The sequence below is a fragment of the Myotis myotis genome, unplaced genomic scaffold (assembly GCF_014108235.1).
Source record: "Myotis myotis isolate mMyoMyo1 unplaced genomic scaffold, mMyoMyo1.p scaffold_m19_p_8, whole genome shotgun sequence".
Classification (NCBI taxonomy): Eukaryota; Metazoa; Chordata; class Mammalia; order Chiroptera; family Vespertilionidae; genus Myotis; species Myotis myotis.
In genome coordinates, this window is record NW_023416390.1 from 14,083,693 (window position 1) to 14,108,475 (window position 24,783).

Below are 24,783 nucleotides of genomic sequence, written 5' to 3' on the forward strand. Positions count from 1 at the left end.
CAGCCTAGAACAGTATGACCAAGGGGGCCATTGATCATGACAGCCCAACCCAGCGTTTTCATGGCAGGACTTTCATGGGAAGTGGAGGGGGAAGGGGGAAAGGGAGGAAAAGGAGGCAGGGAGACAAGGGCCTGGGCTTCCCACTAATGAAGAGGGCCAAATTTATATTTTAATCATTTCGCCAAATGAGGTGATATCTTCAGTCGCAGAATCCCCATGACAGGACTGAAAGTAGCCATTCATCATACAACCTTAAATGCTGTACCATTTTTGGATCAGACTGCCCATGTGCTTCTCAAGAATTAATATTTTCATAAACTTTTAATTATCTTGTGAGATTCAATTTTATTGCAATTGTATGTTAAGTGTTATTAGGTTAACTGTAAACACAAATTATGGGATTCAAATGTATTATTTAAATGATTGAAAGCCTCATTTGTCTTTCTCTGTATTTTTTTTTTATTACATGGAAGCCCCCAAAACATCAGAAATGAGGCTGAGAGTTCCTTGCTAGAGATTACCCATTTTAGTGATTGTTAACCTAAGGAACACATCTGAGTCACTGGTGGAATTTCTTGAAAAATAACGCCTCACCCACCTCAAGAGTCTGATTCAGGGGGTCCGAATGTGTCCAAACCTGCACTTATTCTAAAACGCTCCCCAGTCTTCTGACCACATTTCTGAGTCAAATGCACGCATGTGGTCCAGGTGTCTCTCCTGACTCAGCATCCAGGGCTCCTCCCATGGTTAACAGTCCTCATGTCATTCACCAACATAAGCCCTGACCTGGAGGGCCTGGGGCGGGTGCGTTTGCACTCCTTCAATATGAGCAAGTGAGTCCTTTGTTTCCTGTCATCCTTATTAAATCAGAGCCAGACACAGGACACGATGTGGTGCCTCCTAAAAGCTATGAGTATCTATCTGGCTTCGGAAACAATAAATTAAAAGAGCCACTTCTCTCTCTCTCTCTCTCTCTCTCTCTCTCTCTCTCTCTCTCTCTCTCTCTCTCTCTCAAGAAATTTGGTTTGGGAGGCATATGTCCCAAAACTTGAATGACTAGGAAGCTTGCTTTATGAACAGGACCTCGGTCCCTTTACCGCTGGGCATGGCAATGTGCTGAATTCCCCTTTCCCAGGTTCCCGGGACTGTGTATCTGGCCCTCGGGCACGCCTCCTGAAGAGGGGCTGGAGTCAAATGTCCCAACTCCTCCCCTCCAGGACCCACAGGACGCTGGGACAGCTGGCCTCTGGCGCTCCAGGAAAAAGACTGAGCATTTGTCGCTGTGTCTTGGACTCCTGGGGGACGGTACAGGACACAGATGCTGCCTGGAGTAGAATCGACCATGTGTCATCTTTGTGCTTCCACAGGGTCGAGGCACATTAGCATTGGTCTTGCTGCCTCTCTGAGGGACAGGGCAATCGGTCTCCAGATTTCATTCAAATTCTGGCCTTAATGTCTGTACGTTGACACTAAATCATATCCTGTCTCACGAAATCGATGGGCTTGTCTCCTGTCGCTGTATAACTGCATGTGAGTGTGTCTCATCTCCCCGATTAGGTTGTAGGTTCCTCGGGCAGGCACTGTAAGTTGTTCATCTCTGTGTCCCCACAGTATGGGTTCACTGATTTCAGATCAAATGAGCAAAAGAGTTCAGGAAAGTAGCCCCAGCCTAATTTAATGGTGCTATTTGTATTAAGTCACAACCAAAGGGGTGATCCTTAGGCCTTGTCCCTAATTGGCAGAAAGATGAAGAGCAGTAAAGCAGATCATTGAATACAGCCCTGGGTGAAGGGTGATTCTCTGCAAATAAATGGATCTGGGCTTCATCCATTATTGGGGAATCATCTGTGGATATCACCATTTCAAGCTCCTGAAGTTCCTTGAATTTTGGAAACACCAAGAAGAAAGATAAAAATGATAGTGGATGGCAAATGAGGTGTATGGCTTTGGATTTTTCTTAGTGGAGGTACGGTTTTTCTCGGCGAGGTTTAAGTAGATGATATATCCATTGCTGAGGATCTGAGGAAGTAAGCACTCTGAAACGTAACTGGTAAGAGTATAAGTCACTATCACCTGGTATAAGGAGGACGAACACACTTAGTAACCCATCAATTCTACTTCTAGGAATTCAACCTGAGGGAGTAATACAATGTGTGCAAAGATGTACATTGAGAAAGTTCATGAGCCGAAACCGGTTTGGCTCGGTGGATAGAGCGTCGGCCTGCGGACTGAAAGGTCCCAGGTTCGATTCTGGTCAAGGGCATGTACCTGGGTTGCGGGCACATCCCCAGTGGGAGATGTGCAGGAGGCAGCTGATCGATGTTTCTCTCTCATCAATGTTTCTAACTCTCTATCTCTCTCCCTTCCTCTCTGTAAAAAATCAATAAAATATATTTTTTTTAAAAAAAGAAAGTTCATGAAAATTTGAAAATATTGGAAGCAACACAAATGTCAACTAATGGGAGATTTGTTGAGTAATTTATGACATGGCTATACGATAGAATATTATGCAGCTGTTAAAAGGTTAAGAAAATTTTTAACACTGTATTTCATCATTTATAAAATACCCTTTTAATTTTTTAACATCTCTGCAATGAATGTATTTTATAGTCTACAGAGCATACAATTTATAATCTGAGCATTTTTATTCTTACCGGTACATAATCTTACAATCACAAGTGTCTTTCATTCAGTGAAGTATGGCATATTGACATGGAAATATGCCCATTATGCATTCAGTTAAAAAAGAATCCTACAGAACATTACATAGATAAGATCACATTTATGTTAATATGTATGTTGATTTCTGGAAACGTATTAATTCTTAATAGTTATTGTGTAGGTAGTGTTATAAGAGCTTTATAAATTTATCTGTATTTTTTGTAATAATTTGCAACATTCATGCATTATTAAGAAAAATGAAGATATTTTCAAATTAATCAGTGTCTTTGTCTTTTTCCCCCCACCCACTATGAGGCCATTACTCTGAGTGAGAATTTCAGGGCGGTCTGCCCACAGAGGAGTCAGGTGAGCAACATGTTGCCTTTTTCTGCTTCAACCACAGTCCGGTCAACAACATGGTCACAGCCACAAGTTTATGGTTCTCAGCTCTTAATCCTTAAAAGACAGCTTTTTGTGAAGCGAACGTGCATGGCTGAGCTCCTATGTGGCCTGTACATGCTTAGTCTAACAAGATTTATGCCATGTTTGCTTACCGGTATGATGAAGGCAGGGAGATGTTGTCAGGGAGCCCTATGTGGTGAGGGAAGAAAGAACAGAGACAAGGTAGAGAGAGAAGCTAGATATCCTTCTCATGGAAAAATAAGAAGCAGAAGAGGAGAAAGCAAAGCATTTAGAAACCAAGTTTGCCATTTATCTTCTTCTGACCCAATAGCTGTATAGGTTTGTTAAAGATGTAGGTGTAGCCATCAAAGTATTACCTCCTTAGGTCTATACGACTGAACCGCTAACTGCTTAAAAGGAGAATTCAGAACACAAGAATAATCACTTACAATAATTAGGGCTTTTTTAAAAAAACACTTAATTGTATTACATTATTTAAACAACCATAATTAGATAATTACCAGAGTCATTTGAATTTATGTAACGTGTGATTTTTAAATTTATAAGCTTTGTGCTAAGTAAAATGTTATCAATTAAATTAGCATTCTTACCACTTTTGCTCTCAATAACTTTTCAGCTGCTGTTATCTGCAATTTTAGTAGCATCTCGTTGGCAAAGGCTCATTGTGGCTGGCCCGTCTGTTCCATTAATAATTTCTTAATTAAATGAGATGACAGCTGTCCCTCCTTGTCCTCACTACCTGTCACTGTTTCTTTCCAAAGTAATTTTTTTCTGCTCTTCCTTATGGCCCCCTGACACACACACACGCACACACACACACACACACACACACGCACACGCACACACGCACACGCACACACACACACACACACACGCACACACACACGCACGCACACACTCACACGCACGCACGCTTAGTCGCTTAGTGCCTGGTGTCTTTCACAAACGGATGTGGAATTTCTTCTCTGATCCTCACCGCCTACCCCAATCTGTTCCCTCTCTGTCTTCTTGATTTCAGCTCTCTATATTTTTCTCTAAAAAGCGTTTCTCACGTCTCACCATCTCTCATCGCTAGTTCTTTTGGTCGCCTTGGGTTTCTTTTCTGTTGAGCTCTCCCTTTTTACCCTCAAACAATTTAATCACGTTCCTATCCTTTTCTGTCTATTTCTCTACACACTTCAGCTATTGCTCTAAATGTCCAATAATAATAACACAGTCCTTATGCAAAGAGACAAAATTAGTACCAGCTTCATCACGGAAGCCCCTTATGGCCTCACAACTGTCAGCATCATATTTAAAAAATCCCCATTGTAGCCATTCGTTTATTTATTCAATTCCAAGTATTTTTTCCCTAGTGAATTTTCTTAATAAGAAATGGAGAATGTTAATGATGGAACAAGTCTACCTGATACCAAAATATAACTCCCAGGAAAACGTGTTTCTGAAGTAGCTCATCTTCCAGGATTGCCTTTTATTTTGAGACTGTGCTGTCATTGTTTGGATAAATAAAACATCCATTAACTTTTTAAAAATATAAAAAGATAGGATTATCTTCAACTCAAGAATAAGAAAAGTGATTCAGGGTTCAGCCCTTATTTTATCCAAATGGACTTACCTATCCCTGAACTGTGTATGTAAAAGTATAGATAGGACTAGGAAAGACCTCAACGTTGTAGAGATGAGGGCCCTGAAAAGGTAACGCTTTGGGGCCCGAGCTGTCCAAGACAGTAGCCACTCACCACGTGTGGCTATTTACATTGAAATTAATTAAAATTTAAAAAGTAAAATGCGACATTCTTTTGTCATTCTAGTCATGTTTCAAGTGTTCCATACCCACACTGGCTAGTGGCTTCCACACGGGACAGCATGGATGCACATTCCTACGTCAGCAGAAAGGCCTCCGGGACAGCCCTGGTTTGGATGACACAAGGCAGAGGTTCGGGAATCTGGGACTCCGTCTGCCTGTAAATTGAACACCCCAGTGCCCTACAATAAAACGTATTATGTAATGTTGTCTTCCATTATAGGAACCTGAGAGGCCAGGTACACCGGGAAACTGAATGAAATATAATTTCACCATGGTTGGTCGCTCATGAAAAGATGCTTTTCAGCTTACAAGGCATTTTCACATCCATCATTATACCTGAAGCTCACAATCGCCCCGTGGGAAGGAAGAACAGGCGCTACGTCTTTATTTCCTAGAGGAGGAAACAGCAGCTCAGGGACATTCCGACTTGTCCGAAGTCACACTTCTTTTGAACTAGGACATAAACCCAAGTCTCCTGCTCCAAGTCCCTTGATCTTTCCATCATGTTGAAAAGTAGCAGGGGAATGAGTATTATTTTTTAAAACGAAAATTAAAAAATCATGTGCATTAAGAACATTCGAGAAGCCAGGTGCTGTGCCAAGTGTTTAGGGGCATGATCTCCTGTAATCCTCAGACTGAGCTTTAGCCTTAAATGTCCAACTGCCTACTTGACCTCTCTCCTTGAAGGTCTGGTAAGTTTTCCAACATACAAGTGTCTCAGGCAGCATTGCAATAGCCTAGACGAGAGAGAATAGCGTAAATGAAGGTGGTGTTCGTGGACATGGGTAGAAAGTCAGATGCCTGGGCTGTACTTTAGAGGGTGAGCTCACACTGGATTTGCAGGTGGGAAAGAGAATGAGTAGAAGAGGAGTGTGTTCACCTCTGTTGCTTAGCACTTTTGTGACTTTGGGCAAGTCACTCAACCTCCCTGTACTTCAGTTTCCTCACTCAGAAAACAAAAAGGGGGTAGGGAGTTGGGCTTAGGCAACACCTATCCTACTCACAAATTTATGACTATTAAATGACATAACTTATTAAAGCTATTAAAACAATAACCAAAAGAGGTATAACTTTCACTATTATCCTATTGTCTCGCTAGCAAATACTTGGAGAAGTAATTTACTCTTCATGGTGTACCTATGGAGAGTTGTTATTAAAAAAAGAAATAATTAAATCAACTCTTGCAACCCTACAGCAGCTTTACAATTATAAATACTCAACCGATGATCGGTTGATGAAAACCGCTTCCCAAGACTGAGCCTTTTACATTAATAACGGTAAGTTAGACTTGCCTGGCATTTTATTTTGAAGGAAATCCAAAATCATTCAACAAGCAAGTATTGTCCTTTTTTAAGGGCTGAGGAAACAGCCCCGGGAGATGATGCACGGGGAAGCTGCTGGTGAGTGACAGCCAGAGGGAAAATGCTGAATCTTCTGCTCCTATCCTCCAGGTTCATTAACAAAGACACTGTTCTTTCTGCACAAAAATAACCGATGCAGGAACCCCTCACAAGGCTTTCCCGCAGCTGAAGGAACAGGCCGGACATGAGTGAGCGCTTAATCACCGCTCCCCTCTGTGCCGAGCTTCCTGCCCCTTCTTCCTCCCGGTACTCTCCAAGAATTGCAGGAAATCAGACCTCTAATATGGAAAAAATAACACTTAACAAAGAAAATGGCAAACATTTCCACCGGGGTTGTATTTTCTGAAAACATATCCATTAACTTTTTTCGGGGATGAGGTCTCTGGAGAAAGAACAGAATTGAACCTGGGAAACACTCCGCACCCCCCACACACCCCACCCGCAGCCTCTCTGGCGATTGCACAATTAAGGAGAATCTGAGCTGGGCAAGGAGTGGGGGGCACACAGTTGGGGTGACTGCAGGAGAGGAGGGAAAACAGAGGGGCTGGGGGGCATGCATGGAGCTGCTCTCTCCAGGGTCTTCCCTTCCCTAAGCCCAAAGCAAAGGCCAGGAGTCCCAGGCTTGGAAAGCATGTGAACAGCATGCCTATTTTCTCAAGGCCTGAGATTAGACTCAGACTCAGGGAGTTCTCCCCTGAGGAACCAAGAGAGCCAAGGTTGTGTTTTGCTTTCAGAGGGGCAGGTGGACTGGTGTTGGAGAAGAGAGCCTGCAGAAACCAGGAAGAGGACCAAACCGTCAGGACTGCCCAGGGAGCGGACCTGGGGAGCAGGGGGGAGTGGGAGACCATGACTGCCTTCCAGACACCCCATGGACTCCAGGCCCAGCCAGCCTCGCTTCCATCCCCAACAGCCAATCAGCTGCTCCTCGCCCGCTGCACGGGAGATCATCAAAGAGATTTAATAACGGTTGGCAAATGTCAAATTACATTGAATCTACACCAAATTCCAGACATTTAGGGCTGTGTAGTCATTAATAATCAATTAGTGAACTTGCTATTCAGTCAAAGCATTTGTTATACCCTCTCCTTCCCATGACAAGATAACACATGCTTTGCTTTTCCCCCCATGAGCTTGGCTAGGGAGGGAACAATCTAGTCCCTGTTCTCACTGTGCTTTCCTTTCATCATGCACTCCCCCAGCAGCACTTTCAGGCACAGAAGGAAATGCTAAGTGGCATTTGTACATCCCGTCCTGCAAGCAGGAGCTCAGGAAAGGGCCACCGATCATTTTCCCTCTCTTTCTTGGGAAGCATGAAGCAATAAAAGCTAAAGGGGATGGAGAGAATCACCACCCACCGTTCCTCTAGTTGCTGCACGGATTTGGCCTCCTGTGCGTGGAGGGGTGATGCAGCCAGGACACCAGGAGGCATTAGGTGACCTCAGTTCACCTCGAACCACTCAGGTTCTGATGCAGCAGGATTACATTCCAGCCACAGAGCGTAAACAGTGACCACAAAGCAGGACGTCCCCCTATTGATTGCTGAGTATCTGCTTCATCCTCCCCTTTCCAAATAAGCTCAGATTTATGGCCATTCCCTTCCTGTTCCCTGAGCCACCCCTTCATCTTGCGGTGCTGCGGGTCAGAGGAAAGGAGATAAGCAGGAATCTGTACCCGGACAGGTTCAAGATGAGCTTGCACAATCGGTGTGAAGATTCCTCCTTTGTGCCTGTTTCCCTGCGGGGTCTTCCACGGGCCATATTTTAGAGTCACTTTTTCAGACTATAGAAAAGGCCATATTATCCACTGCCATGTGGATTTTATGGTAAGATCTAGGCATAAAACGGGGCTTTGCTCAAAGGGCTTTGTTGACAGACAGCACACTCATTTGTGGTCCTCCAGGTTCTTAGTCCCAGGTAACTTTTGCTTCAAAGATGAACTGCAGTGGCATGAAGGGGGCAGTGAGGAAGGGGGCAAGGGTTGGCAAAAACAAATAGGAATTGACACAGAGAGGGGGTCCTTGGCATTTCTGAAGCCAAGGGCTGGACCCAGAGTGGGGATGTCCTTCAGGCTCCGTAACAGACTGGCATGCCTATGCCCAGGGTAGGGCCTCAGCCAGAGGTCATCTCAGCACAGGGTATGAGCCACCAAGGCCAAATAAAAGGACTGAATAAAAAAACAAAAAACAAAAAAACAAGCAAAACTCACTGCCCCAAAGAGTTCCCACCAGCAGTCTTTTCTAAAAAAACACCCAGCCTGGCTGGTGTGGCTCAGTGGTTGAGCATTGATCTATGAACGAGGAAGTCATGGTTCAATTCCTGGCCAGGACACATGCCCAGTTGCAGGCTCCATCCCCAGTAGGGGGTGTGCAGGAAGCAGCTGATCAATTATTCTTTCTCATCATTGATGCCTCTCCCCCTCTTCCTTCCTCTCTGAAATCAATATAAATATATTAAATATTATATATATGTATATATATATATATATCTTATATATATGTATATATATCCTATATAATAAAAGGCTAATATGCAAATTGACCAAACAGTGGAACGACTGGTTGCTATGATGCACACTGACCACCAGGGGGCAGATTCTCAATGCAGGAGCTGCCCCCTGGTGGTCAGTGCACTCCCACAGGGGAGCGTTGCTCAACCAGAAGCCGGGTTCACGGCTGGCGAGCACAGCGGCAGTGGCGGAGCCTCTCCCACCTCCACGGCAGTGCTAAGGTGCAGCGAGCTGAGCGGTAAGGAGCAAGGGGTCCCAGACTGCAAGAGGGCGCAAGCTGGGCTGAGGGACCTCTCCAGAGTGCACAATTTTCATGCACCAGGCCTCTAGTGTGTGTGTGTGTGTGTGTGTGTATCTAATCTAATAAAAGAGAAACATGCAAGCCCTGACCGGTTTGGCTCAGTGGCTAGAGCAGCCGTGGGCAAACTACAGCTCGCGGGCTGGATCCGGCTCGTTTGAAATGAATAAAACTAAAAAAAAAAAAAAAAAGACCATACCCTTATATGTAATGATGTTTACTTTGAATTTATATTAGTTCACACAAACACTCCATCCATGCTTTTGTTCCGGCCCTCCGGTCCAGTTTAAGAACCCATTGTGGCCCTCGAATCAAAAAGTTTGCCCACCCCTGGGCTAGAGTGTCGGCCTGTGGACTGAAGAGTCCTGGGTTCAATTCTGGTCAATGGCATGTACCTTGGTTGCAGGCACATCCCCAGTAGGGGGTGTGCAGGAGGCAGCTGATCGATGTTTCTCTCTTATCAAAGTTTCTAACTCTCTATCCCTCTCCCTTCCTCTCTGTAAAAAATCAATAAAATATATTTTTTAAAAAAAGAAACATGCAAATTGACTGCACCTCCACTACACCCCAAGCCACGCCCACCAGCCTATCAGAGAGACTATATGCAAATTAACCCAACCAAGATGGCGGCCGGCAGCCATGGAGCTGGAGCAAGCAGGAGGCTTGGTTGCCCCGGTGATGGAGGAAGCCAAGCTTCCCACCTGCCCTGGCCAGCTGTGGCCTCCGCTCAAGGCAACAAAGTTTCAATTATAGAAGATAAATAAATCCCAGATACCTGCTTCCAGCCAGCCTCCACTGGGAGCTTGGGTGGCTGGGGGCTGTGGCCAGCCTGCAAACAGCCATCAGCCCCTCACCCAGACTGGCCAGGCACCCCAGCAGGACCCTCCCACCCTGAAGGGGCTGTGGCCAGCCTGCAAACGGCCCTCAGCCCCTCACCCAGACTGGCCAGGCACCCCAGTGGGGACCCCCAGCCTGAAAACAGCCATCAGCCACTCACCCAGGCTGGACAGGCACTCCAGCAGGACCTCCACCCTGATCCGGGACACCCTTCAGGGCAAACCAGCCGACCCCCACCCATGTACCAGGCCTCTATCCTATATAATAAAAGGGTAATATGCAAATTGACCCTAACAGCAGAACGACTAGGAATGACTGGTCACTATGACACACACTGACCACCAGGGGGCAGATGCTCAATCAGGAGCTGCCCCCTGGTGGTCAGTGAGCTCCCATAGGGGGAGCTCTGCTCAGCCACAAGCCAGGCTGATGGCTGCCAATACAGCGATGGTGGTGGGAGCCTCTCCTGCCTCCTCAGCAGCGCTAAGGATGTCCAACTGCAGCTTAGGCCTGCTCCTCGCTGGCAAGTGGACATCCCCCGAGGGCTGCTAGGCTGCCAGAGGGATGTCTGACTGCCAGCTTAGGCCCAATCCCCTGGGGAGTGGGCCTAGCCAGCAGGTGGTCATCCCCCAAGGGGTCCCAGACTGCGAGAAGGCACAGGCTGGGCTGAGGGACCCCCCTGAGTGCACAAATTTTTGTGTCCCGGGCCTCTAGTATACACACACACACACACACACACACACACACAAACTCAGGGAAGGTTAATGTCAGCACACTTTGCAAAGAGAATTCTTGGGACTTCACTGGCCAGCTACCTCCTGTAGGAACTGGTGATAGAGCAGTTCTCATTGTGACAGATCCCACACAAAAGCAGTCGGACATTCCACACTCTGAGCAGATCATAAGCACATCTGAGAATCCACATTTTTACAGAGTAAAAATCAGAGAACACTTATTTGCATTTTAAAATGTTACTTTGTTTTATGTATGAGTGTTTCTCACACTATAGGGTGCTCTGAAAATGCCCCCAAGAGAACCTGCTAAGTGCAGACATCTAGTTCTTACTCCCAAAGAATGAGACTCAGAAAACTGCAGTTTTAAAAAGAACTCAGTGATTCTGATGCATGTGGTCACTGGTCCGCACCCTGAGAAACACTCCACACTGCATGCATGTAAACGGAAGTCACTGTCAATTTGGGTGATGATTATGATGCATAAACCAAAATCCACCTGTATTGTGATGGACAGGACTGTGAGCTGAGAGAGAACATTTATATTTGAGATCTCACATGTTACCTGGGAATATGATTCACCAAGTAGTTATTTTATTATTGCTTATGGGTCTTGGCAAGAAACATTCATATGGGTATGTATGTGGCTGACACATCATACATGACATGCACATCCCAGTGACTGACCACTCATGCCTGGCATATGACAGTGTTTAACACACAAGGCTGTGCTGGGAACCTGCCCGTCACCTGCTGTTTTCTGTTTCTAACTGTACCTAAGAAAACCAGGGAAACAACCAAAACCATTCTCTTAGCAGCACCATTTTAAATAATATTGAAAAATGGACACCCTCCAACTGGGAGACAGTGACATTTAAAGGTATAGAAGAGGCGGAGAGGAGGAAGGAGCACCTGGGGCAGGTCACTGAGGCAACACCTGGGAGGGAAGTCCAACATGGGCTTTGGAGCCAGTTCCTCGCAGTGTTTTTTGCAGATATCAGGAGGCAGGAAGGGAGAAAGGAAAGAAAAAAGAGTGTAAATGGGAAGAAAAATGAAAACAACAAAAAAACGACTGAGAACAGAAAGGTGTAAAAAGTTCCCAGAACCACCCTAGCTGGTTTGGCTTAGTGGATAGACCGTGGGCCTGCGGACTGAAGAGTCCCTGGTTTGATTCCTGTTAAGGGCACATGCCTGGGGTTGTGGGCTCACTCCCCAGTAGGGGGCGAGCAGAAGGCAGCCAATCAATGAGCCTCTCACATCATTGATGTTTCTACCTCTCTTCTTCTCTGAAATCAATAAAAATATATATTTTTTAAAAAGTTCCCAGGACCAAACTTAAGATTCAGATTTTGACCATTTATTAATATTCTCATCATATTCTATGTACATTAGAAGATAAATAGATATTTCAAAAGGGGGGTGAAAAATGACTTGGTAACAAAGTTGACACTGAGTCAGTTCATTTATGATTTCAAGTAAGGCAAATCTTCCGGTCTGGTCTCTCCATGAGTCCCCCTGCACATGGAAATAAGATCAGGGTGTTTATTTCTGGTAGCCTGGGGTCCTTGACTAGCGATCCCATAATCCCAGCCCATGTATATCTCAGAACAGTCTGCAGACAATCCCAAGAACACAGCCTATTGTGTAGCTGCAGAAAATATATCATCATTGCTTTGTGTCTGATATGAGAGTCCACAAGTAATGTTCCTTTAAATACTCCCCCAGGGACACATGTCCACTCCCATCTTTATGAAGGAACCTTGATGTTCCTCTCGCAGGACCAGGACCCCGGAAGCTGTTGCTTCAGGAACGGAATCAGGCCCGTAACTAGAGATCCACCATGATTCTCTAACTAGAGGCTGCCCGTTTACTAGCAGCTGTTTCTTGTGATAACCTCTGTAGACCCAGGTTTCTGTAGACCACCCTTTTGATCACATAGAAGACTTTGTTGGCAACAAAATATTGCTTCAGTGCCTTTATGAAGTCATTTGATAGCCTGTGTCTCTACAGTAATGAGCAAAGAGCTGCCTGCCTGGCTGCTTAGCCCTCCCCACCTCCTGTCCCAAAGTTGGCCACCTGCGTCTATATTTTTTCCCTATCCATAATCCCACATCTCCCATCCTCCTTGTACTAAAGCCCTTTCTTGTGAAATGATAGAATAAAATGATTCACATTATAGTACACATGATGAATAAAACATAAACGGTTACCTCTTCCTGGCCAGTTGTAGTGTTAAAATAGGGAAGCCTTTAAGCTACAAAGAAATATTTAATGGTAGCGTATCAGGTGCCTGAAAGCTGGCTGGAAAAACACCTTGGGGTTGAGATGTACGTATGTATGTGTGCATGTCTAGGGGGTGGCCTGGGGATCTCAGTAAACATGTCATAAAAGTGAGCACATTTTGAAGCCATTTTATAGTATATGAAATGCATTTTTATAGCATTTGTGTCTAGGCATTGACCATTGATTGGGGGACATGAGGAAAAAAAATGTTGCAGCCTAATGGTCAGGGCTCAATTCCCAGAATAATGCCACGACTTGGCCAGAAGCCCACCCACTGGGAGTGCCTTTCCCTGAGGGAAGATGGTTGTCCCAAGGATGGGAAGGCCAGGCAGAGGATGCATGCTCGCTTCACTTATGGCCACATTATCTTCTTCCTCCTGAGAGACCTCTGGGTCCTTTAAGTAACTTCCCAGTCATCAAATCAGTCTTTATTAAATTTTCACATGCACTTAGTTTTAAATTCAATTTGAAATGTGCTCCAAGGAGCATCATATGGACTAAATAATTAGCTAAAGAGAAATGGCACAGAATAGATTTTTGGCGAATGGCACAGAGCAGTGCCTCTCCCGTAACACCAGTAGTAATTGAGTCTTTTAATGTAATACAAAGATAAGTATTTTTATTGTGAGTCATATATTAATTTTCCATTATATGTAAAGGAAAAACAGTCAAAAGAGCGGTTTTAGGAATATTTTTGCTTTGGACAAAGCTAACACAGGGTAGGTTTTAAGTGGGTCAATTTAAAGAAAAATGTTTTTAAAATAATGATACAAGGACATTGCAAGAATTTTGAAGGTTCTACTTAAGTGACTAAAGTTTAAGAAACTCACCCAGACTAGTAGATCATATCTGCATATCAACAACCCTTGGTTGACTCCTATTACAAAGAGGATGTGCTGTATGACCTTGGGCAAGTTGCAACCTCTCTGAGCCTCAGTTTCCTTCGGCACAATGGTGGCACTGAAGGGAATCTCCAAGGTCCCCTCTAATTCTAGCATGTGATGACTTATCTATATTACAGGTTACCTTCTGTGAGTAATGAAGAGGAGACGGAGAAATTAAGTCGGTGTGGCCAATGGTGATGTCATGGCTAGACACACATAAGCATTGAGTTAGCTCCTGGTTAACCTCCCAGAAGCAGTGAGGAACAGAGGAAGGTGCACTAGATTGGGAGTCAGGGGACCTATGGGTGAGCTCTACCACTTACTATTTCCTCTGGGCCTCCCCAAAGTCACATGCTTTCTTTAAACCCCTGTTTCTCTATCAGTGAGAGCAAATGGGTCATTACTGTGCAGTCTTGTTGGGCAGCTCAAATGCAGGGTGAAGTGACAAATTCTCCACAAACACAAATCTTGTTCTCCCACCCTCTTGTAACCATCTTTGTGTCATTTCATTCTTTTTCAATAGAGTGTGGTGGTATGTGTAACTATATTATGATCAGACAGAATTTTTTTTAAAAATTAGGTTATATTCAAGCCAGTCAGGATTGATAGTTTCTAAGAGTTCAGATAAGATGGTTAATGTTGGAGAAGGAATGGTGAATTTTTGGCTCATATGGACAACCCCGGAAACCATCACCTACCAGTCACCTCAAATTATTGTCTCAGGGAAAAGTTGTACCCATCTCCTCTTCTAACCCTAGCATCATAAGTGGAAGATGAGCTAGATGTACTAAATTATTTATCAATCCCACTGAGCCCTGCTTTTTGTGAGATTCCTTTCCATTAGCCCAGAATTCCCAATTGGATAGGCGACCTCAGATTACAGCTGTCTCAAGGTTTGTACACTTCACTCCCCTAGAATAGCCAGGTTACACTTTCAGATTACTGCTTGTTAAGTTCAAATTATAGTTATTTTTATACAACTTACTGAGCTTGATTCTCTGATATCTGCTAGTTGATGAGGAGAAAAGTATTGTTAGAAGGTGACACACAGAACTTGCAACTTCTAAATAGGGGAAAGCGCAGCAAAGATAGTACAGCCCCTCAGTATGAAGCGTGAAGTTGTGTAGCGTGGGGTCAAGCAACCTCACAGCTTGGACTCATATTATATTGCAAAAATGGATGCTCAAAAAGGCTGGGAAGTGGGTAACTTATTTTAGGTATACTTTAAGTAAAAGATGTTTCTCAATATGAAAGCTTCAGTCATCTAAAATAGAGTACGCACCTATATAAACTATCTTGTTTCCTTATTCCAAATAGGAACATTTCAGCACAATACAGGCTGTCCTCCTCCTACCATGTCCAATTTGACATCCTTTTACCAGTCAGGCTTACTTTTACAGAATAATAAGCTTTGTGCTAAGCAATGCCACGAAGTTGTCTTATACTTTCTCATGCAAAGAAATTTCTAGGCAAACAACTTTGGTTTTGAGATGGTTCCATCACTCATCTAGTCATGGATCTACGAAATGACCAGGGACCAGTATGCAGGACTACAAACTCCAGGCCCACAGTCTTTCCCACCGGATCCCGTAGTTTCTTATCAGTTAATCTTGGGTTGCCCTTACCTGCTCACTTACCTGGTTGAAAGATGTGACAGCTGAGGTTTACAATTTTCAAAACCATTTTCCTGGCCCCTGCGGCATCACTGTTCTCTTCACCTTAAGTTTCATTAGGGTGAGAACACAAACCCTCAGCTTCTGTGACAAACCCACTGCAACACGCCTTACACCTGCTGCCCTGTTCCCAGACATGACTGTACCAATGCAGACGCTCAGCCGCTGCAGCCAGTCTTGCACGTAAAAATCTATTGCAAAGCTGGTCAGATTCATTTGACGGAGGATAGAAGTGATTCACCATGGTACCCTTTCCCATAAGTCTAAAGTGTGATAAGAAAGCTTGAGTAGTGCTGTGTCCCATGAAAATGACAGATGTGGTTATTGTTTCCAGTGAATGATGCACCTTTTCTTGGGGAATCACCCTGTAAGGGATGCTGGGATAACACCAGGTAGACTCCCCACTGTCCTCCTTACTTTGATGTTCTTTCCTGGAAATTACTTGTGGAAGAGATTTTAGTCCATGGTCTTTTAGTTCTGAGCATTTTCCCTACACCTTTCCTCTTCCTCTTCTCAGTGTTTTGAGACAGCTTATATTTGCACATAACTTTCTGTACTGTGGATAGGCACCCAAATTCCTCTGCCTCTGATTAGTCAGCTCTTCCCCACTTGGCTACCAACTACCTCCTGTAAATGGACTCCTCCCACCTCTCACCTAAAGTATTGCCTCACCTGTGCCCTTCTTCGCTCCTCCACTAATGGCTTCGTCATCCTTTCCAAATATACTTCCACTCAACACTATCCCAGAACAAACTTTACTCTCGCTCACGAAATAAACTGCTTTCAATAAGCCTCCTCTAACCCCCTAAACAAATAACATCCCATAACCCACCTCGCTCTAAAATATTGCTTTTCATAACCTCCAACAATATGCTCCTTTCCTCCCCTCGAAGAAATAAACCGTCTTCAGTGTTCCATCCTATCTGGCACTGAGCCACCTCACTGAAACCATAAAATACATACCCCCCCCCCACACACACACACACAAAACCTCCCAAACAAAGAAAAACGACCTCATATGGTCTTTTGCCTTCCCTTCCTCTCTCTGAGAAAGAAAATTCTCATGAGATATATAAGGACCCATTTGTGTCTCTGAGGATTTTTCTTTCCCAATTAAATAAGCTAGGGAGAAATAGAGTAAGGCATTCCAAGGCCAAACACATTCTACTGTTTATTACACATATTACATTCTTAAATAAAAATGCGTCACATAACATTTTTTGCATAGATATCTTACAATATACCAATTTAAAAAAGAATTATGAAACAGACCAGTAACAAAAATAAATTTTTTCTTCATTAATAATTTTGTAACATTAACATACCACCATCATATAATACAAATAATAGTTTTAAATCTTAAGACTTTTGTACAGCAAAAAAACTCGACAAAGTAATATATTTATATTTATATATATATAAAAAGCTTAAAAAAAATAAAATGTCAAAAAAAGGCATAACCGAGGGCTATAAGACTGGGTACTTCTGTGATATATTATAAATACCAGAGAAGGCCTGAGAGAATGTGACCGGGGAGGTGGGGGAGGGGAGGGGCTGGGAGTAGGTCTCTCCAAACACACTTGTTAGACACATCTGGCAAAAAGAAAATGTATAGTGCAAAAATAAATATTTTCAAGCCAACTGTTGAGAGGAAAATAGAGATTTGAAAGAAAAATGGTGGTGGCTGGGAAGTCGAATGGTGGGAGTAGGGAGGGGATGACGAGAGAGAAGGAGTTTGGGGAGATTTGTGGAAAGGAAGGGGAGGCTCCAAAAACATGAAACATTTATTTTTGCCTCTGTGTTAGCAAGGAGATCTTGGCCATAACAGGTGTACTTTTCCTCCCTGGAATGAAGCAGAAGTGGAAGATAAGAAACTTAAGTCTGAGTACAGGAAATGCATGCTGGGGGAGAAAAAAAAAAGGTTGAGAACCAGCCAATGAGCCCAAAAGCCTCTGAGGACCTAGATTTGCAGAACTTATTCTGTCTGGTCCAAAGGCTTAGGATGAAAAGGTCCCCTCTTCCCACCCTCAGCCCTTCCCCTTTATGTGGAACTCCCAGTGTGGTTTCAATATACTGGCAATTATAAGCATCCATCCCCCCAGAAAGATATTAGGCACTGGTGGCTACTCCTCTTCAACGTCAGTAGCCTGTTTTCCTTCTGCGAAGGTACAATAGGTACGGGTGCACACATCCAGGTGTGTGCAGACATACCACCCTCATTACTCTGACGTGGGGTCCATTTTATGGCAGTAGACAGAAGCTGGAGTCAAAGCAATTGACGATTTCAAAGCTCACAGTTGAAAAAAATTGTATAAACAGTCCCCAACAAAGAATGGATCGACCTTCCCTCATGACCCTTAGAGGGAGCCCTGTTTGAAGAGTATCTTGTTTGGGATATTTGTGAAGCGATGGCCTAGGATTTCTCTCTCCATGTTGGATACCTGCTTCCCGAGGACTTGTACTTAAATGGAAAACACCTGAAGAATACAGTACTAGATTGGAAGGGTGCGCACAACAGTTAATTGCAGCTTTATCATCGCCCTTTCTGGGATCTATTAGGTACCCACAGAGGAGGTTTAAGAGAAAGTGTTCAAAGCAAGAGAAAACCCTGAAGCCTCAGGCAGTTGGTCATGGGATCTCACACTGAGAAGCAGTTTTTGCTTCCTTGGACACTTTTTTTTGTTTCATCTCAAGTATTCCCAATGATTCTCACTGAGGAAAGCAGGCCATCAGAGAGGCACTGACTCAGGCCCTCTCGTTTTCAAACTGAGACATCACCATGTTTACCGAAATTTAATCCAGACCCAGAATGCCAATTCTCTCCTCCTGCCCCACCCCACGCTTGGCAGGTGGTCACTTCCGGAAGATGCCAGGTAACACTTCCACAACCAGGTCTACTTAATGAATTTTCACTTTGGCAAAGATCTGGGTGCAAAAGTGGCCAGATGTGCTGGCCCTCCTAAGATTTTTTAAAAAGAAACAATGAACCTGATTTTTGTAATTAAGTAAGTTGCATCTCTCTGACTTTCCCCTCCCTTCTTCCTTCTCCTAAAACCAACTTCTGCAACAGAGAAGACAAAAGCACTTTGCACAGTATTTTCTCTTTTACGAAGTGCCTTCCATAGAGGAAACTATTTTGAACCAATAAAACTAATCACTAGGTTTTCTTGTTCTTGCCGTTCAAGTTCCTTTTTTTTTTTTTTTACTTTGCCATAGAATTCAGGAGTGGGGCAGAATGCTCGCGGGCCCTGGGTGAGTCGCCCTGAAAGTCCCATGTCCCCTCTGATGCAAATAGACATGGCTCATCTGGAAGCTTATCCCAAACTAAAGTCCTTAAAAAATCTTCTCTGGCTTCTAGATTCAAAGAAGATTTTTTAAAACATAGGAATCAGTTCTGCTATCATGCGTGAGGTTGGCTGTCTTTTTACCCTGTTAGAATCAGGCGATCAAAGATGTAAAAAGGGCACAAGAGGTGCAGGAGGGGAGAAGGTGGGGATTTGAAGGGCTTTGCAAGGGAAAGCACGTAGAGAGAAGGAAATGGTCAGCACGAAGTTCATTTTGGGGTCTCCGATCTTTTTATAAAATGCAGCTTTGTCATGGAATCCGAACATCCAAACGTAATAGTCATCACCACCAGGCGTTAAGTTGGGCAGATTAACCATTAGTGGGGCAGGAGGCCAGTAGCTAGGAGCAGCATATCATTTCAGGTTTCCACGTCTTTGACTTACAGCCGGGTGGTAGGAGACAGAAGCACAACTTGAAATAAAGAAAATTACCAAAATTTGTCAGTGGCTTAGAAACACTGCTGTTCTCTACATCGAACTCTGAACCCTGGACTAAGTGTGCTCGAGGGACAATCACAGGAAACACCACACCGCGTTTCTCCTTTCCAATCTGGGATCCCCTGGAATGTCAGGAGGTAACAATGGAAGTGAGAAAGCAGTCTGATGTGTTTCAAATGTCCATTCAAGCACTGTTTTAAACAACCTGTCCTTTTGGGAGCAAAACATTTTCAGGCCACTTCTTGGAAAGCCTACTCACTCCAGCAGGCTCTTTACCAACCATCTCTGCCATTCTGGAGATGATGGGCATTGTATCACAAATCCGCTTCCAAATGATTGGGGCTGTACCCCCGCTCCCGTGGATAGGACTGGTTATCATTCATAGGTGTCAGTGCCGCTAGAGAACAGTTTCCAAGCCATACCCTTAGCACCCACCAAATTCTCAGGCCAATTCTCACAGTCAACAGATGACTCTGAAGCAAGCAAGCAAGCAAGCCCGACCATCACGGTTCAGCAGCTCCTGCTCTGAGAAAGGTCAGGGGCAGATTACAAAGGACCTCACTGATACAAGAGAGAGAGAGGAATTCCAGAACAGTTCAGACACTGATGAGGACCAAAGGGCCTTTGTTCCACCACATTCAAATAAGGTCTTTTCCAGACCGCAGATGACAACAGGGAGCAAACAAGCAATGATTACTCTTTTGCATTCTTTAACTTTCTTTTTAAGAAAGCCTTGCATTGGTCGGTTCAAAAATTAAATATTCTAAACCCTTAATAATAGCATTTCGAGAGGCCAGAACAGCTCCCGCTGGGGAAAGAACATTTGTAAATGGTGGCAGCCACGGCCAACGCCATCACCAGTGTGTGTGTGTACACATTCCTGCTAGAGGCTACTATGGGAAGGGAGACCAGTGAACCAACACAATCTGGGGTGTCTAAAGTTTCATCTAGTACACTGACTGGAGGCGTTACAGTTTAATACAGCTGAGGTTCAAGGCCCCCCCCCCCCCTCCATCCTTCATCCAGAAAGGATGCACCACACATTCAAATATAACCCCATGGCACGCCCCGATGGACTGGCCACAAAATGCACTCAAATGCAGTAGAGAACTACGAGATTGTCAGCAAGCAGTGCTCCAGAAATTGTTTCTAAGTCATGTCTAGTTTTAAATCTTTGGAATAAAACTGATTTTTTAAAAAATACCCTTCAACTAACATATACATAATTGCCTCTGGCAAATGGGCAGATTTTGTGTGTGTGTGTTTTAGGGTGGTCTTTTTATTGTCATTATTTTGTTGTGGGTTTTTATTTATTTTTTGTTGTTGTGGTTTTTTTTTTTTTGGTCTAAATTGAAAAAAGGAAAAGGAGAAAGTAAAGGTTAAGGGCCAGACCTCAGAATGCCCATGTGTCCAATTGGCAGCTATAACCTCTGTGACAAGGAGACTCCTTTACCCTCAGATGAGTAGATTCAACATTTCAGTGAAACCAAAGGTTGCAGAAAGCTGAGAAACCAAATGCCAAGGATCTTGAAGGTTGCTGTCATAAATGTATTTGTGTTTCTTATATTATTATTTCCTTTTAAAGACTTCAGTTTTGCATCCCAAATAGGTATGGGGTGGCATTTTAACAGTCAACGAGTCAAACAGTCAAAGGAGGGCGGGGGGGGGGGGGGGTGCCAGCTGGTATGAAGGAGCAGCAACCATGTGTGGACCAAGTGCCATTTTTGTTTTTTTAGACGTGTCTTGAAGGGATGGTCCCAGAATATACAAAATATACAATCTGTCCTAATAACCACCCCGCTTGCTTGCATAGGCCATGTAATGGTCCTAAAGGCAGTCTTTGGAGTTGAGGCCAGTGCCAGCTAGCTAAGAATGCGGGTAGATAGAGACCGATATTGGATGTGTGTGGGGGATGAAAAGTAAGGAATGTAACCCCTTCGGAGTCAGTTTGCAGAGTAAACGTGAGGCCTCTGTTGATCCTGGGTGCTCTACGTCACAAGTCATGAAGGGCCTAGCCAGAAAATAAATTAGAAATATGTCTCTCCTTTTACACAGACGGTTAGAGAAACATCTCAACCCTTTCCTTAAATGTCCACCCTTCATTCCCACAATGGCATTTCTGAATTGTGTGTTTTAACCAGTGGAGTAACATGAGCTCAGTGGGCATGAGAGAGGAAGATAGATGATGTTTTTGAAGTCACTAGACTTGGGAGGCATCTTCCACTTTCCCCACTCGTGGAAAGAGTGATATTTTTGGCTTTTTGTCAGGTCATAACCCAGAGTTAGGTTCAATATGCAGCTGCCCTTTGAGACTAGCAACATCTATGCTGAAACTGGATACAGGGCAGCAATGACACACAGCACGGGGTTGACCACTATGAGCTGAGGTCATGATGCCTCAAGGGGATGAGAGAACCGTGATGTCCCATCTGATTGGCTGCTTTGAGAGCTGGACATCCAGGTGCTGAGAGAGAGTCCTGGTGAGGTTTAGTCCATGGAGAAAAGATAAAACATTTAAGCTTCCAAATAAGCTTTTCAAGTTTTCATTAGCAAAAACAGAGAGATTAAAAAGAAAAAAATCTAGCACTGGCAATAGGTGAGGCTCAAGGGATAGACTGTGATTTATCATCAAGGACTTTATTCTCTTGGCCACTTTGCAGTCATGCTAGAAGTTTCCAGAATCCCTAGTGCATATGGTGTGCAAGAGTCAAAAAGTAAGAAAAGAAAACTCCTCCCTTAAGAGTGAAGTCTAGAGAAATGCAGGCCAGAAAGGTGTAAGGTGTATTCCAGAGTCTGTCGCCGCTAAGGCCGTTGGTATCGACTGGAAAGATCTCAGTGGTGCTAAGAAGAACCAAAACTGATCAACAGTTCTTTGAGGAAGTCGGACGCACGGAATAGTAGGACTTTTCACACACAAAGGACAAATAAACCAAGAGTTAATTTTGGCTACCAAACTGCAATTTGGTTTTCTAGGTCATTTTCCCCCAACTATTTAAAAAGAAACAGTGCTACACATATGCAACTTTAAGACGTTGTGTTCTCCTATCAAGTTGCACTGAGAAGCAAGTTAGAGATAAGCCCCTCTTACGGCTGGCTGTCCACCTGCAGAAACGTCACCTCCATTTGCTTTGCTTTCCATTGGCCACAGCGGGAAATAATTCCAATCGTGCTGAAGTGAGCAGCCAGTCTGCCTTGCTGAGTTCACCTGGTTTCCTTCTTCTTCGTCTTCTTCTATCGTCTGGCTAGGGCAAGGCATGAAGAATAGCCGTATATATTTTAAATATAGCTGAGTGCATGACAGTGAGTGTGTGGGGGGGTCTGTGCGTGACAGCGTGTGTGTAAGTGTGTGACTGTGTGTGTGTGTACACAGAGGTGTAGAAGTGAGAACTTTCTTCTGCGAGGCCATGGGGCCCCGCCTGAAGTCCAGCCCCCTGCCCCATGGCGTTTCCTTCAGACAACGGCCGACGTCGTGGCAACTCTGGCCTTTAGGTTTTTTTAGATATGTCTCTTCATGTGGAGGGCAAGATGGTCCGACCTGGAAAAACACCTAAGAAATATAAACAAGAACAAGGATATTAGAGAGTTCTAGGTAAGGAACTCAACTTCCATCACCCCTTAGAAAATGATTAACCCGAACTCTATTTTTTTTGAGAAACAAGGCAGTGTGTTAGGAAGGTGAGCTCATGGGTCAGATTGCTTGGGTTCAAATCCCAGCTCGCCCAAAAGTTGTGTAACTCTGAGTACCTCAACATCTCTGGGCCTTAATTACTCCTCCGTATAATGGTGATCATTATGGCACTCACCTCATAGCTTGGTTCTAAGAATTAAATGAGACCATCTATGTAAAGTGCTTAAACTATTGCCCGGCATGTAGTAAGATCTCAATGAATGTTAACTATTATTATCATAACTGTCATTATTTAAAATTTTTAAAAAAATATATTTGTATTTCAGAGAGGAAGGGAGAGGGAAAGGGAGATAGAAACATCAATGATGAGAAAGAATCATTGATTGGCTGCCTCCTGACCACCCCACATTGGGGATCGAGCCTGCAACCCAGGCACGTGCCCTGACTGGGAATTGAACCATGGCCTCCTGGTTCATAGGTCAGCACTCAAACACTGAGCCATGCCAGCCAGGCATAATTGTCATCATTAAAGAAGAAATGAATATGCAAATGCTTTGGAAACAACGTGTGAGAAAGAAACAAAGCAGACACAAAGCAATCTGCCTGTTTAAAAGGGAGACACGGGGATCTGAGAAGGTAAGAAGTGAAGGAGAGGACTAGGCAGTGGACAAAACCTCTTTCCTTTCCTTTCTATATTCTGGGAACTTGGAAGAAAATAGTATTATTGATACACCACTTCATTTGCAGTAACTGTTCAGTAATGCATATGATGTTCTGGACTTTTATTCTGCCTTTACCAATCGCCTACTCTGTGCTAGGTATCTAGCAATATATGTAGAAGCCTTCCATTTCTTTCAGGAAAAAAAGCGGGAAAAAACAACAACAGATCTTTAACATAATATGAAATGTAATTGCACCCCACCAGAATCAAACTAGCATCATTATTTGCTCAAATTCTAAGAAGCACATGATACTTAGCATTAGACTAGGTTCCTCACCATTGAGGTTTTATTTAAATGCAATATACCAGCAAGCTACTTACTTGTGATTAATTTATATTTGTTAACTTATACCTACTCCTCATAGGAACAGTAAAGGGTAACAGATAAACTCAGCATCGAGAAATGCAGAATCAAATAACTCTAAGGGTAATAGAACCCCAGAGGGTATTTCCAAGTATATAGCAGGCAGATGACCTTAAATAAGAAGGTCCTTAAGGACTGAAATTTGTTCATTACAGAGAACCAGTTGAACCCCTATGGTTGTTTCTCTTGCTCGTGAAAAAGGCACACGATGGGCAGGTGAGCAGTAAGCCAATAGCAACCCTCTAGGGCACCAAAGAGCTAGATATGGGCTGATAATTTCTTACCATCCATAAGTGGGCTGATTCAACAATCAAAATGCCTCCTCTCCACTGCCCGAGATCTTGGAGATGCTACCCTGGGGCAGTCTCCCTGGATTATGTCTGTGCTGAGTCAGCATGGCCTGCCTATCGTGACTCGTGGAAGCAGAGAACTTTCACCGCCATCAGCAGCCGAATGCTATGGGCTGAGACAAGATCCATCCTCTAGTCCAGTGATGGCGAACCTATGACATGCGCGTCAGAGGTGACACGTGAACTCATTTTTTTTTTTTGGTTGATTTTTCTTTGTTAAATGGTATTTAAATATATAAAATAAATATCAAAAATATAAGTCTTTGTTTTACTATGGTTGCAAATATCAAAAAATTTCTATAGGTGACACGACACCAGAGTTATGTTGGGGTTTTTCAAAATGCTGACACGCCGAGCTCAAAAGGTTCGCCATCACTGCCCTAGCAGCTGGGCACTCAGTGGGCTGCGTGGCTCAGTCCAATGGTAAGGAAATGGCAGAGCTGCCCTCTTGCTTTCTCCCCCAACCCAAAGCCGA

At 43.9% G+C, this 24,783-nt stretch overlaps 1 protein-coding gene across 5 annotated transcripts in view; it reads right to left on the reverse strand.

Moving 5' to 3' along the window:
* Nucleotides 1-16,621: 16,621 nt before the first annotated feature.
* KLF7 (Kruppel like factor 7) overlaps nt 16,622-24,783 on the reverse strand; it is a 97,397-nt gene continuing 89,235 nt past the window's right edge. For all 5 annotated transcript variants that reach the window (XM_036320833.1, XM_036320834.1, XM_036320831.1 and 2 more), the window contains one exon: nt 16,622-22,792. In XM_036320833.1, the coding sequence (XP_036176726.1) occupies nt 22,741-22,792 (52 nt within the window). In that variant the 3' untranslated portion in view covers nt 16,622-22,740. The remainder of the gene's footprint in view (nt 22,793-24,783) is intronic.